Genomic DNA, 17,830 nt, shown 5'->3' on the forward strand with positions numbered 1-17,830 from the left:
AGAAGAGTCGACTTGGGAACGAGAAGATGAAATCAGAGAAAAATACCCCTATCTTTTTCAGTAATCAGGTACACAAATTTAGAGGACTAAATTTCTTTAAGGAGGGAAGAATGTAACAATCCTAAAATTTCAAAAAAAAAAAAAAGAAAAAAAAAGGGGGGGAATGATGCTTTTAATAGGTGATGGTCTGATTGAGTATGATGGTCCTTGGGGACCATCACTATTTTCAAAACTTTTACTTTGGTTTAACTTTTGCTTTGCCTGCTTTTGCCTCCTGCTGCTTGCAGCTGGCAACGTCCTTTAACGGACGTGGTTGTCGTACGATAAAATAATATAATAATACGTTATAAGAATTTAAATAGGGGATGTGAGCACTCCCACCCTAAAACAAAAATTTGAGATCTCTCTCTCTGGTCGAAATACAGTGAACTTCTCTCTCGAACCGAATTTTTTTATCGGAAGCTCCCTCTCAAATAATTGTGGGTAAGTGACATCGTCTTCCTGAAAAATAGTCTGTTTTTAATAAATAGTGATATTTCTGTCCAGGATCTTTATTTTATAAGTTTTGTGTGTAAGTAACCCCATTGTCTCAAAAAATAATCCATTCTTTTTAAAAATGAAATGAAATAATTATTTCTGCTTATTATCATGAATTTTAGGCGCGATAAATTTTATGCGCACGTGACCTCATTATCTTGAAAAATAATGTTTTTAATAAAAATTGTGATATTTTATCTATGTTAGAAATTTTGAATGCTGTAAATTAGAAAAATAAATTTATTTATTTTTCTTGTCTATTGTTAGAAATAAATGTGATATTTCTGCTTTTAGTAAAATTGTGATATTTCTTTCTACTGTTTTGAATATTTAGACATTGTAAAATTCATGTGCAAATGACTGCCTTATTACTTAAAAATTGACATTTTTGCAATTGATTATAGTATTGTTGTGAAATGTTTATTTGTGAATTGATATTCCATAAATTGTGATAATTCCGTATTCTTGAATTTTTATAAAAGTTTTTCTATACATATTAAATTGGCAATTATGCTAGAATGCCTTTACAAACAGCGACCTTTCTAAATTTGAGCCCAAAATATTTGATTGGTTATTTTTGAAATATTATAGAGAGTGACTGTTATTAATGGTTTAAGTGAAATTCATATTAATGGTTTCAGTGATATGTTGAGTACATGATATTGCTGCTTTCGAATGTTTAAAGAGATTTAGAAATAATTTAAGTATGCAAGTGGACTCATCCGGTTCGCCGGTGAGGTATAAGTGGACCTATCTGGGATGCTGGTAGGGATTAAGTGGACTCATCCGGTATGCCGGTGAGGTATAAGTGGACCTGCAGGGATTAAGTGGACCTATCTGGGACGCCGATAGGGATTAAGTGGACCCATCAGGACGCTGATGGGGTATATAGGTGACCTATTTGGGACGCCAGTAGGGTATTTTGTGAAATCCTTTGAATTATGTACTGCCGTTAAAAGTGTTATAAGCATTTCAATTACTCGGATTATACTTAATTATGCATTTATTGAAAGTGAAACTGTTGATGCATTTCTGTTAATAGATCTCATTTTGGAAAATATTGATATCTTTCAATCATGATTATTTTTAGGATTATGATGATCACTTACTGAGTAGCCAAACTCATCAAACTATGGTAAACATTTTTCAGGATAACTACGGATTCATTTTGAGTGCTAATCAAGATCAACCTTGGACGATACTGTTGTTGTGCTAGCTTTCTTTATTTACTATGTAAGACCTCGCCACTGTAAATTTGTCCTATCAATAGATGTATATATGTTTTGTCTTTCACATCTCAGGAATAACAGTACTGTAAATTCTTGGGGTGTGACAGTCGACTTTGGAGAAGACCTCAAGGAAAGAATCTCGAAGGGCAAGGTTTCTCAGACACTTATCAAACCAGAACAAGATGCGATCTCCCTTTCCAATCACTTTGCGACGATGACGAAGATATAATGATCGACATGCATCAATTTATTCCCAAATACTTGAAAAACTAACTTTAGATATTGGACTTTTAAAGTGGTCAATCAATACATCTACTCTATATTTTTCTTTTAATACCTCTCCCCATAAGCTATCTGCTAATTTTAGAAGCGCCACCACCAATTAATCAATAGGCTAGTGTTCATCAATGTAAGTTTTTTAACTCCTAGACCCCCATCTCTCTTGAAAGTGCATATATTTTCCCAATTCATGAATTTCATCATTTTTCTTATTCCTACATTGACTTCATAATATGTTCCAAAGTCTTCACTACCTGCTTTGGCATTATGAAAATGGACATAAAATAGATGGGTAAGTTGGACAAAGTAGAGTTGATAAGAGTAGATCTTCCTCAAACTGATAACACTTGAGATTTTCATAGATCCAGTTTCTAATTAGATCTTTCAATAATAGGATCCCAAATAACCGTCGATTAGTTTTCTTTAAATAAAGGAATACCCAAATATGAAAACTTGCTAAACCCACATCCAATAATTTATGCTAAAGATGCTACTACGTGATCTGAAATTCCAATTCCAATCAAATTTGTCTTTTTTAAATTTACTTTGAGGCCCGTTGCTATTTTCATACACTTTAAGAACACCTACAAATTCTTTACTTCTTGTTCCTCTAGGCTACAAAATATAATAGTATTATCTGCATATTGTAAGTGAGCGATTGTTAGTCTACCAACATTAAATCCAAAAATAAGGCCTCTACTAACCACAAAGTTTAGCATAATATTAAACCTTTATGCCACAATAGTATATAAGTATGGGGACAAAGGATCTCTTTGCCGAATGCCTTTTGATGCTTTAAAATAACCACAAGATTTTTTAATGAAAAAGATGGAGAAATGAGTTGACTTCAGACATTCATGGATCCATACTCTCTTTCCCTTTATATCTTAACCTTGTTTGGAAACTTATAAATATCTAAACGCCCCACTTGCTTCTCTTGCTTTCCCTTCATCTGTCTTGTTCTCATTGCTTTCATTGAATTTCCATGTTTTTGGTGCTCTCTCTCTAACCTTACATGACCAAGCAGCAAGTACTCTCCCTCTTGCATTTAATAAGGTACTCTATCTCTTCTCCATTGTTATCTCTCTATTTCTCTCTCTATTATCATTTATTATCTCTTTTTTCTCCATTGTTTTCTCTCTTCTTCATTGTTATCTCTCTCTCTTTTTCATTGTTCTCTCTCTTCTTCACAGTAGAAAATATCTAACCAAAATAAAAAAAGTTAGCTATGTCCTCGGACCGTATTTTAAATATTATTTTTCATTGGTAGGGTAGTGCTTGAAGGTTTGGGGCACTTTCCAAGCAGTCTGAGGTTCAAATATCCATTTTTTTAAACATTATTTTTTCCTTCTATTTATTATTTATTATTATTTTTTAATTCTATCTTATACCAATTCGCCCCTCTTTTTTTCTTCAATTTTTTTTTAATTTTTTTAATTCCCGACATAGCCTGTCTAGCTAGCCAGCCATAGGAGGAAAAGACCGTGCCGACCCATTACCAGCCCTACTCATGTATGTTTATGTCTCTCTTTTGTTGGTTTATGTAGTCTTTAAAGGCCTTATGAGATACTGTATAAAACATATTTAATAAATGAAACATAAACTCAGTGGGAGTGTAGTTCTTTTGTGGACCATACTAGGAAAATATTATTTGTTGATACTCGAACTAGGCTCGACGAGCTAGGCCAGCTGAGGTTTGGAAAAACCTAACATACCTTGGCATAGGGATCTAACCGAGAAGAGTTTAATGAGTTAACCCTTGATGAAGTCGGTGTATGCTTGGATGAAAGCCAAGGGACCGTGTGGCCCTTGTGTGTGATGAATAACCTTTAGAGACATGGCTAAAACCTCATCACGACATGTACATAGATAGTCATTTTGAAATTTGCCAATAAGAGTGAAATATGCACATATGGGAGAGATTACCCCTATGCACCATAAAATCATAGTTACATCATGGTCTAGAGGACCATGATTTTTTTCTCTAGGGAAGAACCTGAAATTCATAAACTAAGATTGCATCCCTAGTCTATTTGTAGGTGGTCGAATCATGAGTCTTTACAGTGGACTGTGGATCATGAGAACTGCTGCATCAGTTTGATAAAGCTAGACAGATTGTGATTCGCCATTGAAGGTGAAGTGCTCTCATGCATTAATAATTTTCTAGATCTAACGAACCCGATTCTCATAAAAAATAATTAATTTTATGTTATGTAATTTTTAGAATGTTTATTTAGATTTTTCTCATGTATTGATAAATTTCTAAATCTAACAGATCCGATTCTCATCAAAAGCAATTAATTTAATGTTATGTGCTTTTTAGAATGTTTATTTGAATTTTTGTGAATATTCTAATATTTTATTTATATTATTTTGATTTATAAATTAAGAGAAATTAATTTTCAATATTTTAAATAAAATATAAGATTTAAAATTTCTAAATATGAAATAAAATATTTTCTAAAAATATATGGGGCTTCCATAAAATATGGGGCCAAAATTAAAATATAAGTAGATTAGGTCGGGTCCACACATGACCATCAAAAGGTGGCACGTTCCCATCTATTTACATTATTCTTCTTGGAAGAATGTTTATCTCTTAGTTGACTTCAGTATAGCTAACTTATGTGATAAGGTTAAATATTTGAGATATTTATAATAACTTATATGATAAGGTTGATTATTTTAGATATTTACTAAATATTTGTGTTGGTTGATCCAATAATTAAGGATTGGATATATTAAAATATAAAATTTTAATATTATTTGATGGGAATAAATTTAAGAAAATGAGGATAAGGCTCTACCTCACATCTATAAATTTTGATGGTACATCAAGATGAATGATTGAAATCTCTCACCCCACAAGTTTCTTTAAAAAAAAATCTATAAAAGAAGATCTCTCATTTATTAAATTACATAGGTATTATCTTCTCTTTTTTTAAGAATTATCTCTCTCTTTACCCCAAAATTAGCTCTCTCTATATTCCCTTCCTTTCTTTTCCTCTTTTCTTATTTTCTCTCTACCCTTAATTTAACTCTCAATATATTCCCTTTCTCTCTTTATCTCTATCTTCCTTTTGTTTTTTTCCTACCCCAAATTCAGCTCTCTATATATTCCGTCTCCCTATCTCTCCTTATCCTAAATTTAGCACTCTTTATATTTATCTTAAATTTACCCCAAATTTGGCTCTCTCTCTATATTTACCCTAAATTTAAGGCTCTCTCTCTATATCTATATTCCCAAAAGGAGGCTTGCCCCAATTCATCTCTATTTTTATCTCTCCTTCCCTCTTTATTTTTATCTCTCTTTCCACGTTTTCATCTCTTTAAAATCAATTCTTATCTCTTGTTGTATCTCTATTTTTATCTCTCTATCCAAATTGTCATCTCTCTAAAATCAAACTCCAGATTTTTATCTCTCTCCAAGTTGTCATCTCTCTAAAATCAAACTCCCCAAGTTGTCATCTCTCTATTACAAGCTCTTATTTATCTCTCTCTCCAACTTGTCATCTCTCTATAACTTGTCATCTCTCTACAATCAAGCTAGAAGCTCTCGGTTGACGCCGGCAATTTTATCTTTTAAAATATTTATTTAGGTATGTTTTGATCTTTTCTTCTCATAAAGCAATAAAGTATAGTTTTATATAAAAAATTATATGTTTTTAAATATTTATTTATGTTTTGATCATCTCTTCCGATAAAGCAATAAAATATAGTTTTCTTTTTTGAATAAAGAATGCTATTTGAAGAGATAGCAATTGAGAACCGATTTTATTCTTTTTTTATTCTTTTTTTTTTTTCATAACTACTTTGATTGTATTTGTACATTGTAAGTGATTTTACTGGCGTAGAAATAAAGAATTTTTTTTTAGATATATGCACTTAGCTTCATGACAAAAGTCTTTTCATCTGAGGTGGTCCATGCTCATGGGTTCTCTCTCTTCCCCCTTCTTTGTTAGGATTTGAGAACCAGAACCAACAAAGGCTGGTACGAGAGGAGGCGGATAGGCCTCAAGAAGCAAGCCTATACTTCACAATTAATGAGCATGTTAACCTGCAATGTCGCTGGACACCAGGGATTACAATACATGGCACATGGTGAGATGACCTTCAAACTTCCTTTGAGATTAATATTTGAGGGTTTTCATTTGAGAAAATTTATTTTTAAATTATTTTAATCTTACTGGTATATTTTTTCGTTATTATATTTGTATCTGTTTTCTACATGTTATTGTAATAATATCGCACAAATATTTTTAAAATAACCAAATTGCCCACTTTTGGATGTTCAACATCAAAAAGAATTGTATTTTTGAGTCTCTCAATATTTATTTGAAATTTTTTAGATTTTTTAAAAATTGAAATTGCATTTTAGCGTCCCAATAATTTTAGATTCTGAAAATTGAATTTTATTTTGTTGGGATTGAATATTGAGTGTGAAAAACTTAGAATAATACGTCAAATATGATTTTTTAAAAATATAGTTTCATTGCATCACAATGACGAGCAGCGATTTCATGCTCTTTTTTTTTTTGTCTTTTTTTTTTGTTTCTATTCTCTTATCCTTTTTTGTATTTTTCATTTACTCAATCAAAATTATCGTTAACATTCAAAAAATAAAAATAAAAATAAAAAAGGGGGCTTAGGTAGCTACAAAATATTTCTAGTTATTGGAGCACCCGATTCAGATAAATCCAATTTTTTCCACTTTTGAAAAAAATGGATATAACCACTAACAGCTCCATTCAGGCATGTCCAATTTTGGGTGGCTTTGGTGATTAACCGGTATGTAAAAAAAAAAAAAAAAAATGTATATAAAATTTTTAAATAAGAAATTTCATTTATAATGTATTTTTTAATATTCTTTACATTTTGGTAAAGATTAAAAATTGTTTTGATCATTAATATTCACTTTTATATTTTGTTATTTTTAAAAAAAATTTAAAAAATACTTGTAAACACAAATCGAATAATTAAAATTTATTTTTTCATTAATTTTCAATTTTATTTGATTTTTTATATACTTTTCATATTTTTAAATTTTTTTAATTTTTTCAACAATTTTTATCGCTAAAAGCCTTGTCCAACTGAAGCAATCAACCGATTTACTAATTAGGGTAGTTAAACCGCTTTGGCGTCGACGCCTTCGGCAGCAAGGCGGAAGAAATTCAAAACGTGCCGAAGCAACGTTTTAAACACCGAACCGAAATTACATATGACGCCCTCTGTCTCTCTCTTCAAAAAATCGGATCTCTCTCTTTCTCTCTAGTTACATACGACTCCTCTGTCTCTCTCTTAAAAAAACAGTCTCTCTCGTTACATTCCATACTTAGATGTGACCCCTCTCTTAAAAAAATCTGATCCCTCTCTCTTAAAAAAAATCTGATTTGTCTTCTCTCGCTTCAATTTCCGCGTTTAATCTCGAGCCATAGCTCTCCTGACAACCCACAATGATTTTCTTGTTTGTGGGTCTCTCCTGTTCTGGACTGTAAATCTCTCTCTCTCTCTAAGTTTTCTTGTTTGTGGGTCTCTCTCTAACACACACAAAGTCTGGTGTCTTCTTCTTCTGTCGTTGGTGTCACGAACACGTACTGAGTTCCAACTGTAAATCCTAACTTTGAGCCATGGATGTCTCTTCATTTTTTTCTCTCATCAATTCTCCATGTTTTTCATCACTTCCACTATTGGCTATTTCGCATGCTTTCAGCGATGGATGTCTCTTTCATATCCTGCCCCATTTCTTGTTTTTGGGTCTCTTCGAGTCCAGCAAATGGAGGCCCCCAGCAATTTTATCTAATATCTTTTAGTGGCTGAGATTGCTCAAAACCCTATTTTTTTGTGTTTTCTACTTTGTTTCGATGAGACCGACGTCCAATCTTGTTCTAGAGAGAGAAACGCCAGGTATCATTGCTTGTTTTGTTCTAGAGTGACAAACATGGTGTTATATGGGCTTGAGATGTTGCATTTCTGAAGACCCATGTCTGTTTTCTTGTTCTAGAGAGAGAAAATGGCGCTATCTGGGATTGTGATATACTATTTGGCAAGATTTTTTGAGAGTTATTTAATGGTTTTGGCATTGGTTATGGATTGGTGTATATGTAACACACTGTATGGATAAATGCTTCTTGTTCTGTAGCTTTTGGCTTTGAAAAAATTGAATTATGGGTTGTAACTTGTTGGATTCAGGCTCTGTTTTGGCTCTGAAAGCTGCTAGTTTGGTGAAGCCATGCTCGAATGAGTTGAAGCTTATTTACAGTGCAAGCGTTACACCAAGACCATGCTCCTGTTCTTGCAAAGGTTTTTCCTTTATCCTTTTTTTATGCACTATTTCTTCTTTTTTGAAAAATTGGTTTTTTTTTATTTTTTATTTTGTTATTTTGCTAGGCAAATGAAGAATTCTGCTTTGTATATCTTGCATTTTTTTTTTTTGCATTTTTTTTTTAACTGGGTATGTTTAAATATGTGTGATATTGTTGTTTCCATCATGGAATTGTTGGGCTTCATGGAATTCCACGTAGTTTATATTTGAGCTCTGGTTTCAATTTCTATGAATTTATGAAATGAATGTCATTTACTTGGGTGTCCTTTTGTTAATTTATCCCTTTTTTATGTTTTGCCTCTCTCTCTCTGTTTGTCTCTGTGTGTGTGCGTGTGTGTGTGTGTTTGTCTCTGTGTGTGTGCGTGTGTGTGTGTGTTTGTCTCTGTGTGTGTGCGTGTGTGTGTGTGTGTGTGTGTGTGTGTGTGTGTGTGTGTGTGTGTGAGAGAGAGAGAGAGAGAGAGAGAGAGAGAGAGAGATGTGCCCATAATTGAACAACCATTGCCTGCATCAATGGCTTCTCTCGGAATCTGTATGATTAGAGTATCGCGTCTGTTTGCACATTTTGTTTGCTCTGGTCATTTGACATAAACTTTGGGAGAATTTTATGTCGTGTCACATTTTTCTCACTAACATTTAGTGGGTTAGTTATTTTCAGAATTCAATCAAAACCATGACCAGCATGTTCTTTCCACTGAATCATGGAAAAAGATATATAAAAAGAAAATAAATTTTGAAAGTATCAAGAGATTTTATTTCTACTCCCATAAAAGCCAACAAAACCATGAAATCTTGTATTGTACCATAATTAATGAATGTCAGCCATACAATTCATACAAAATGAGCAAATCTCATTGCCATAGTTTGGAAATTTTTTTCTTTGGTGTACATTTGAATTTGGAGTATTTCACCTTAAAAAAAGTGTAAACTTGAACTAACCCACTTAATGCTCTGTAATTTTAAAGCATATCAGGGTTTCAAATAATGATCTGGTGCATGGTGTAATTTTTTTGGTTTCTGATAGATTTCAGGCCCTCTTATCCAAGTGCTCAGGCTTCAAAACCAAGTATTACCATAGCTACCAATACATCATGGCTTGGTGGCAATGCATCTGACCAATTCCGAAGTAATGGGGTGTCGACTTCCTCCATAATTGATAATTTCCGTGGGCTTGATGCCTCAGAAGATGAATACGAGGGAGTGATAGTTAACCCAGAGAGGTTACCAACAAATCCTAATGCATTTGCTTCCATCCTTAGAGTCTCACTTTCTCATTGGCAATTGAAGGTACTCTCATTTCTCTCATGGAATGGAATATTGAATAAGGGGAAATATTTATGCTGGACTGGTGGTTTAAATGTTTAAGCTTTGGCCCTTTGGCTAAGTTGTTAATATTTGGTACAGGGAAATAAGGGAGTTTGGCTCAAGTTGCCAGTAGAACATGTTGATCTTGTCCCTGTTGCAGTCAAGGTAGAACTCTATACTTCTTTTCTGATTATTTATTATATGATACAGATAAACTTTGTAATATAAATAATTTTTTTAAAAATTGTACAAAGAGCTTTAGAGGATTATTTCTTAACTTATGTTCAAGTATGGCATATGACTCCCTGCCTCTAAACTGGTGTGGCCATTTTGTGAGATGAGTGCCAATAGATCCAAAAAGTTGTGTAAACCAATGCATGCATGCATGCAGCCTTAACCAGTTCAAAGTTGAAACCAAATAGAGAGGATTTTCAAAGTTGATAGTGTGGCATCTATTCTCACTACCGTCTAAGCTAAATTCTCTAATGAATGTCTTTCAAAATGCAGTGCATCTCCTTATCCTGACCCCTGGTCATGTTATTTTAAACATTGAATGCTAATTATGCTATAGGCAAAATGTCTTATAAATGTTAATCTCTCTTTGAGGGTACTTTTGCTACTCTTTATTATTTATTTATCTGATTGATTTGGTCGATTGTATGTATGTTATTCATTTCCCTATATTTTGAACCTTTCTTTTCTCATCATTGAGACCTAAAAGTATTAATATGATGATAGGAAGGATTCAAATACCACCATGCAGAGCCAGGATATGTAATGTTAACATATTGGCTCCCAAAAGGGCCTTGCATGCTTCCTGCTAATGCCTCACACCAAGTTGGAGTTGGGGGTTTTGTCATCAATGACAAGGGAGAGGTTAGTATCAAAACTTCATTTGAGAAAAAATAAATTATTGAAGCTATAATATTTATATATTACTTTTTAGAGGCATTAATCAGTTGCACCAGTTATGAAGAAATATTTGCTGCTTATTAAGCACTAACTAATGTATGAAAGCAGTTACAGTTAGAAATCAACCCTTCTTTTTTTTTTTGCCTTTTATTTCTGAAAGGTTACTTCTTACCTTTTGAGGAGCATTGTGTCATTTGCTTCCAACAGGTACTTGTGGTGCAAGAAAAGTATTGTAGTTCAACATTTTCGGGTGTTTGGAAGCTACCAACAGGTTTTGTTGTTGAGGTATTTCTTCTTTCCAGTTAGACCTGTTCGCACGGAAAGAATGATGTTCTTCAAACATCATAGATTTTCATTTTTCCAGGACTATAATCCAGTGAATAGTGGCTTTTGGAGTGTTGTCTATCCATGGCACTCCCAAGCAGTTTCTTTTTAGGATTAGAATTTCCTGCTCATGTAGCCCCCCAAAAAACAATGTTCTTTGATTTTGAGGCATGTCTGTGTGCCACTAGGTGGCCAACACTCTCATAAGCAATCGTGTGCATGTGCACCAGTGTTCGCAAAATCGAACCGGAAGGGATTTAATCGGCCCAACCGGTAAACCAGCCAATTCAACCGTTCTAACCGGGCAAGTCCCGAACGATCAAAAAAGTGTTGAAAAAAATAAAAAAGATATAAAAAAAATCTACTAAAATATGAAAAGCATATAAAGAATGTGATTAAAACAAAACACACTCAAATGAAGTTGAAAATTATTGAAAAAAGTGGATTTTAACGAATCGATTGGTGCCTAGGGGTATTTTTAAAATTTTCTGAAAAAGATGGGAAAATATAAAAGTGAGTATCAATGACCACAATTTTTTTTAATATCGACTTGACCAACTCTTTTTTTAAAAGAAAATGAAAAAAAATTAAGTTATATATAATATAGACCATTCTTTTTGTAAATACATAGTAAATGACATATTGGTTAATAGATCTAATTGGCAACTAAATAGTACAGGTTGCATTGGTTAGTGGGTTTAATAACAAATTATTTCTTTACAAGAACTTTCAAGTTCGATTCATGTGGGCAAGTAAATTATTTGAACTTCCTACCAATGTAATGAATACTTAGAATTGTTAAAATGAACCACATCAATGTTTAAAAAGAAAACCGTTGATGGCGGGATTCGAACCAATGTTCGTATACAGTATAGTCGCCAGCGCTCACCAATACGCCATTGTAAAATATATGATATAAATGTGAAGTAATATTCTATTTAAACTTTAAGAAATCAGTCGATCACCAAAACCGCCCAAAACCGGAACCGGCCACTAGCCGGTTCCGATCTAACCGGGTGGTTAGCGGTTAGATCAGCCGGTTTTGCGAACACTGGCGTGCACGCACACAATGAATACTTGGAAATATGTGCATTTTCTTGGAAATATGTGCATTTTCTTACGGGCAAGCTTTCTATGCTTCCCCTACAGCATAAAACTCACATACTTCCCCTTATCCAACCCTCCATTCTGAATGGAGGGCTAAGATTGCCCCAATCACAATGTCACGCTTTACACTATTTTATTTTTAATGTTTTTTCTATAAATTATTTTGACACTAAATTTTGGACGTCCAATCCTCTATTAAACTCGTACTAGCGAAAAATATTAAAAAAATATTTCCAATAAAATAAAATGACTAAAATACCCTTGAAAGTTTCAAGGGGTATTTTGGTCATTATATTTTATCGAAAAATTATTTTTAATATTTTTTATAGGTGCGTCCCAATGAGAAGATGACACATACCAACTTTCATATTCATACAATTTGTATAAAAAAAAACTAAAAATAAAATACTTTGAGAAGTCGGATCTAAGATCAAACGGTGAGTGGCTCTCTTGATCAAAATTGGACGGCTGGATGGTGGGGGAGGCATAGATCTTCTATGCTATAAGGGAAGTATAGAAACCTTTCCCTTTTCTTTCACTAGCACCAAAATTGAATCCACTCCCCCTGATGCAATTGGACCAAAAGGAAAACAACAAGTTTAAGAAATCAGTTTGCATGTAATAAGCTATTTCATTATGTCAAATGGCAGTATAATTCTTGTTAACGTAAAATAAATGGAGAAGTGACGCAACACTGCCAGTCATCAGTATCACAGGCAGATATCTTCTTTCAAATATCATCTAACACAAACATCCACTATGCAATGTAGGATATTAGATCCATTTGGATTAGGTGTTTAGTCTAATAATATTGTTAAGTGATGTAATCATTGCATTACACTGGTTTTGCCTTTAACTTTGAATTGTAGCACGCATTTTGAATAACAGAATACATTAGTACACAAGTAGGATATTTATAACAATATCATGTCAATACCCAATGCTGTCTTCTTTACAGAAGATGGCCAAATTAATTTTATCTTTGCTTTGATTTGGAGGTATCTGATAATTAAATTAAAGTGTATATTTTCAGCAATAATGAAATCCACTTATGTCTCAACACTCACTTGAGAACCATGTTAATTTTCTTATGAAACATAGTCCTTTGCAAGGTGATTCAAGGTTATTTACATATTAATCCGACTTTGGCATTCATGCATGCTAGAATCCTAACGTTTTGGATCCCTGAAAAGACTGTTTGGATAAAACTATTTCCTGGGAAATACATTTCTTGCAAAAAACATTTCCTATAAAAAGGGTTTTGGCTGTTTGAATAACATCTGGATGCACCCTAGAAGATACACTTCTATTTGGAAAATGGATTAAATGCAAGGAACATCTAGAGAGGAAAATGGATTAAATGCAAGGAACATCTAGAGATGTTCCTTAGATTAAAACATGGTAGAGATAGAGAGAGAAGGGAATGGCTAGAGCTAGATGGAAGTAGAAATAGATGTCTCTAAATGGGGAGAGAGAGAGAGAGATGAGCGAGGGAGAGAGACGGGAAGAGTTTGCCCTTTTTCGTCCAGGCCCAACTAGATATATGCTCGTTTTAATTTTTCTTGTTCGGCTTTGTAAGGAAATCTAGCAGGGAAATTAATTTTTTAGCTAGTGGGAAGAACATAGTTTCCCCGTTTTGGGCTCAAAATATAGAGAACAATTTCTGGTACGAAAAAAATTTTAGCCCTAGATTTTGGACCCAAAGAGCTGAAAAGGGCAATCTCCTTGGAAAATTATTTCCTCGTAATCTTTTTCTAAGGATCCAAATGGCCCTGGAGTTCCCATCCTAGTTGCAGAGTTTTTGCAATAAAGTGTGCGACTTTATTGATTATAAAAGCATTTTCTTTCTTTAATCACTTTGACAACTACTACGAGTTTTCCATGCATATACTAAATGGAATTTTTCTCTTTGTGCGCTTTTCCAGTCAGAAGAAATCTTTTCAGGGGCTATAAGAGAAGTGAGGGAAGAAACCGGGGTAAGAAGCAAAAAACAACCTCTTCTTGAATAGTGTTTTTTCTTTCATTTCTCTTTCTAGGTTGCTTCTTGAATGTCATGAAAACTTCAAGTGTGGCCTTGAGTTTGAAATTAGTATACAACGCTAAAAAGACTCGAGGAAACTACCAAACATGTATTATCATATCCGCATAAAGCACTTGCATTCTTAACATCAGGCTCCACTAGGGGTCATGCTTCCACTGCTAATAGAGCTGAGGACCGCCATTACAACTCTTTGCTAGTGCGTCTCTGCAACATATCTCCATAAAAAACATCATCCAGCCTTGAGAGAGAATTTTATTGTGGTTTCATAAAATTCTTATTTTTATGGTTTGACGGAGTGGTATTTCCAATATAGGAGTGGTCCCCTCAAATATATCCTTTTGCAGTATTTCACATTATTTCCACCAAATTCACAATGTGATATCCAAGTGTTATTGTATTGCAGATTGATACCGAATTTGTGGAAGTTATGGCTATCAGGTAAATATATGTCGTGTTTTCATGTTTTCTACCTACCTAATCTAAAACCTGTTTCTCATCAGATGTACATATATACATACAGAAATTCATATCAATGCACAAATGGCTGTATGCTTAACATGTGTATGTATATGTGCAACATGATGCTCTACTTGCGCTCATGTATCTGCACATATGCAATCATATATAAGGTTGCAAATTTGAAATAAGTTGGATCCGGGTAGGCCCCCATAAGGACACGACCCGGCAGGATCTCGGCTGATCTGGTTATACATCAATGTGTTTTATGTGTGGGTGTTGTGTGTGTGGGTGTCAGGTTAACCCCAACCTGGATAGGTCTGGGCTGGACCCACACCCCTTTGTGCCTGGTCCAGGATTACGGTCCAGACCCGAAGCCAGGTTGGTCTGACCTTGTGGGGCACCCGGCTGACCGGACCTTTTGACCAGCCGTAATAATAAATGTGTTCATGCAGTGGCATAAGGACCTCTGCTCATACATGCTGGTTGCTTGTAAATAAATAAATATATATATATATATATATATATATATATATATATATATATATATATAAGAAATACCTAAAAAACAGCTATAGGTGAAGTACTATAGTGTTTCGCCACTGCCATGGACCACGGATTTGCTATGTCAGTGGCGGTTTATTGAACGGACCCGCAATGGACGGCGCTCTTCCATTGGGGTTTCGCGTGATTTTTTGACCACCATGGAACTAGAATATCCGTGACAGTACCGCCACAGACATGCTAGGTCTGTGGCGGTCGAAAAGAGCACGCCGTCCGATTTTTTCGGACGGCGATGGGCCTACGAGCGAGATCACTGTAGCATCTTGCCCATAGATGTTGTGTAGATGCTTCCTATATATATATATATATACACTATTGGTCCAGAGGTAAAGGAGAATCAGATTAAGCCACGCTGTGATTACTGTTGTGACACTTAAAAGTGATTTGAGTTTTTTGTTTTCCTTTTTAAGACATTAAAATATTTTTGTTTTCATTTTTCTTAGACATGCCCATCGTGTAGCTTTCGAGAAATCAGATTTGTTCTTTGTCTGCCTATTGAGACCATTATCAACGCAAATCATAGTAGATGAACTTGAAATCCAGGCTGCCAAGGTAACATTTAATATCCCCGTAATTGTTTGGTTGATTCTTTGTAAATATTTCCAGAAGAAGATACATATGTCTTCTTCTCTGCCCTCGAGTTACTTGATAGAAATTCCCACTTTTTGAAACCAAATCCCTCTTTTTATTCTCCACAATGATTTATCACTTCTTTTTCAAGCTTTGAGCTCTATTGAGTCTTATCAAGAATATTTGCATTTTTCATCTCTTTATTGTTATTTATTTATTTATGTAGTTTTCACTTGTATTGATGATTGGTAGGTACTATAAATGTTTTCCTTATAGTAAATGAGAAACTGTTTTGTTTCAGTGGATGCCTCTGAGTGAATTTGTAGAACAACCATTCTACCAGGGTGACAGCATGTTCAAGAAGGTCATCGAGATATGCATCGCTCGCCTTTCTAACCGGTACCATGGATTGTTGGCCAATGAAATGGTTTCGGAATTCGAAGGAAAACCATCTTTCTTGTATTATAATGTGATTTAGCTTAGGTAAAGGAAACTTATTATAATGTGATCTAAGCTGAGGGAGATGTAACATCTTGGTTCCATGCACATGTTGTCTAGGGGAAGGACATTCTAATACTTGGATTCATGTATATTCTCAACTGTGTAATTCAGTAAAAGCTCTATATAGTGTACATATATTTATGTCCAAAATTAAAAATTATGGTTAATCTCTGCCGTTCGTTGTTGGGAATGGATGGCACATGACATCGTGTACCATACACCCTAGGTGTATGACTCTTTGTGAACTTTTATTTATCAAATGGATGGCCCAGTTCACGATATCTACTTACCTATTTTCAACAAAAAAAAAAGATAGCAAATAAAAAGGATTTATCAGTGCAGTGAATTATTGTACTTTGGCATGGAGAGATTTATTGGCATATATATGTGTCAGAGAGTGAGGATTAACAAAGAGCGAGCAAAGAGGAGAAACGAGGAGAGAGAGAGGATAAGATTAAATAAAGAGAAATTTATCAAATGCACCTGAGATGAATTATTTTATTTATTTATTTATTTAATTGCAAAAGGAATATTTTATTTATTTAGTTAATTAATTGCAATAAGCGCATCAAAATGCATGGTTAGGAGTTGGAATAGTTGAAAATGTGTAAAATATTACAAATTGCAGTTTCTATAGGGCTTGTAAAAACAAAATAAAACCACACTTGGAATCATTGTCCGGAAAGCTCTTTAAGCATTGAAAATATCTATGATGTCTCTAAAATCAATTTCCTACATCAACTATGAAATTTGAAGCTAAAAAAGTATATAGATCTTACGGATCCATGGATGCTTCGGTGAAATGGACGTCTAGATGATGCATTACAACATATACTAGTGTTATGGCTTGAAACTTCTGTTTTTTTTTTTTACAACTATAATGGTCAATGCCAAAATAATTTTGAAGGTTTTTCGATGATAGAACTATAATTTTTGGTGAGTTTATGAGATGAGGCATTACTTATTTTGTAGTGTTGCAGCCCTATCAAAATACTTTCAATATTAAATTGCTAATAAATTACTATCAAAATACTCTCCAATTGCATGTATTTTTATAAATTTGCCTTAAATAAAATATTTGGGATAATCAATTGGAGGCGTTTCTTATTTCCCTTCTTAATGATTAATTTTTATTTTTTATTCATAATTTTATTTTATTTTGCTTCAGGTTAGTGGTGGATATATAGGGCGTTCGAGAGGTCAGGATTTAAACCCTCGAAGTTTGTCAAAAAGCCCAAATAAACTAACCTATACTTTTTTAAAAAAAAAAATTTCCTTCTGAAATATCATGATTGAAAATATTTGTCCATGGTCTCCATGGATAGATTATATTATAACATATTCCACTAAAGATAAGGGCTCAATTATTAAGGTTTCTAACTTTCAAACTTTTAAAAGGCTAAAAGGTTGTTGATTTAGCTAGTAAGTAAACGAAGCTTAATGGTCGTCCCAAAGAATCAAATTGTATATATGATCCCATTGACAAATCACCTCATTTGTTGTTTTTTATGAGCTGAAAATTTTCAATGATATACGTTTTAATCATTACTTTTTGAAACAGATTCGGTTAAATCCGTGTAACTCGGCCTTGCCCACTCGGACTCGTCCTATTGGTAGGCGATTTTTGTAAGAGTTGGGGTGCTAACACAATAGCACCAAATAGATAAAAAAGATAAAAAATGTGGT

The 17,830-nt window shown here is 33.8% G+C and overlaps 1 protein-coding gene across 2 annotated transcripts; it reads left to right on the forward strand.

Annotated features, from left to right (window-relative positions):
• The first annotated feature begins 7,248 nt into the window (after positions 1 to 7,248).
• On the forward strand, positions 7,249 to 16,301 carry LOC18428259 (nudix hydrolase 8). 2 transcript variants are annotated; one of them, XM_011622885.3, is made up of 10 exons: positions 7,249 to 7,949; positions 8,235 to 8,345; positions 9,389 to 9,651; positions 9,769 to 9,834; positions 10,408 to 10,545; positions 10,789 to 10,866; positions 13,938 to 13,988; positions 14,457 to 14,491; positions 15,517 to 15,625; positions 15,945 to 16,301. In XM_011622885.3, exons 1-10 carry the CDS (start codon positions 7,907 to 7,909, stop codon positions 16,119 to 16,121), a joined length of 1,071 nt encoding a protein of 356 aa, XP_011621187.1. In that variant the 5' UTR covers positions 7,249 to 7,906; the 3' UTR covers positions 16,122 to 16,301. The 2 variants fall into 2 exon arrangements, with proteins under 2 accessions (XP_011621187.1, XP_088712301.1); XM_088856175.1 differs by lacking the exons at positions 7,249 to 7,949; positions 8,235 to 8,345; positions 9,389 to 9,651; positions 13,938 to 13,988 and having other exon boundaries at positions 9,787 to 9,834.
• The last annotated feature ends 1,529 nt before the right edge of the window (positions 16,302 to 17,830 follow it).

The sequence above is a fragment of the Amborella trichopoda genome, chromosome 13, assembly GCF_054954075.1.
Source record: "Amborella trichopoda isolate Santa Cruz 75 chromosome 13, AtrichopodaSantaCruz75HAP2 v2.0, whole genome shotgun sequence".
NCBI lineage: Eukaryota > Viridiplantae > Streptophyta > Magnoliopsida > Amborellales > Amborellaceae > Amborella > Amborella trichopoda.

Excerpts from the sequence above, each read along its gene's own strand:
- LOC18428259 (XM_011622885.3), top strand. The coding sequence starts at position 7,907 with ATGAGACCGACGTCCAATCTTGTTCTAGAGAGAGAAACGCCAG. Across the intron at positions 9,835-10,407 it reads TTGTCCCTGTTGCAGTCAAG|GAAGGATTCAAATACCACCA; the intron begins GTAGAACTCTAT and ends ATATGATGATAG. Across the intron at positions 13,989-14,456 it reads AAGTGAGGGAAGAAACCGGG|ATTGATACCGAATTTGTGGA; the intron begins GTAAGAAGCAAA and ends ATTGTATTGCAG.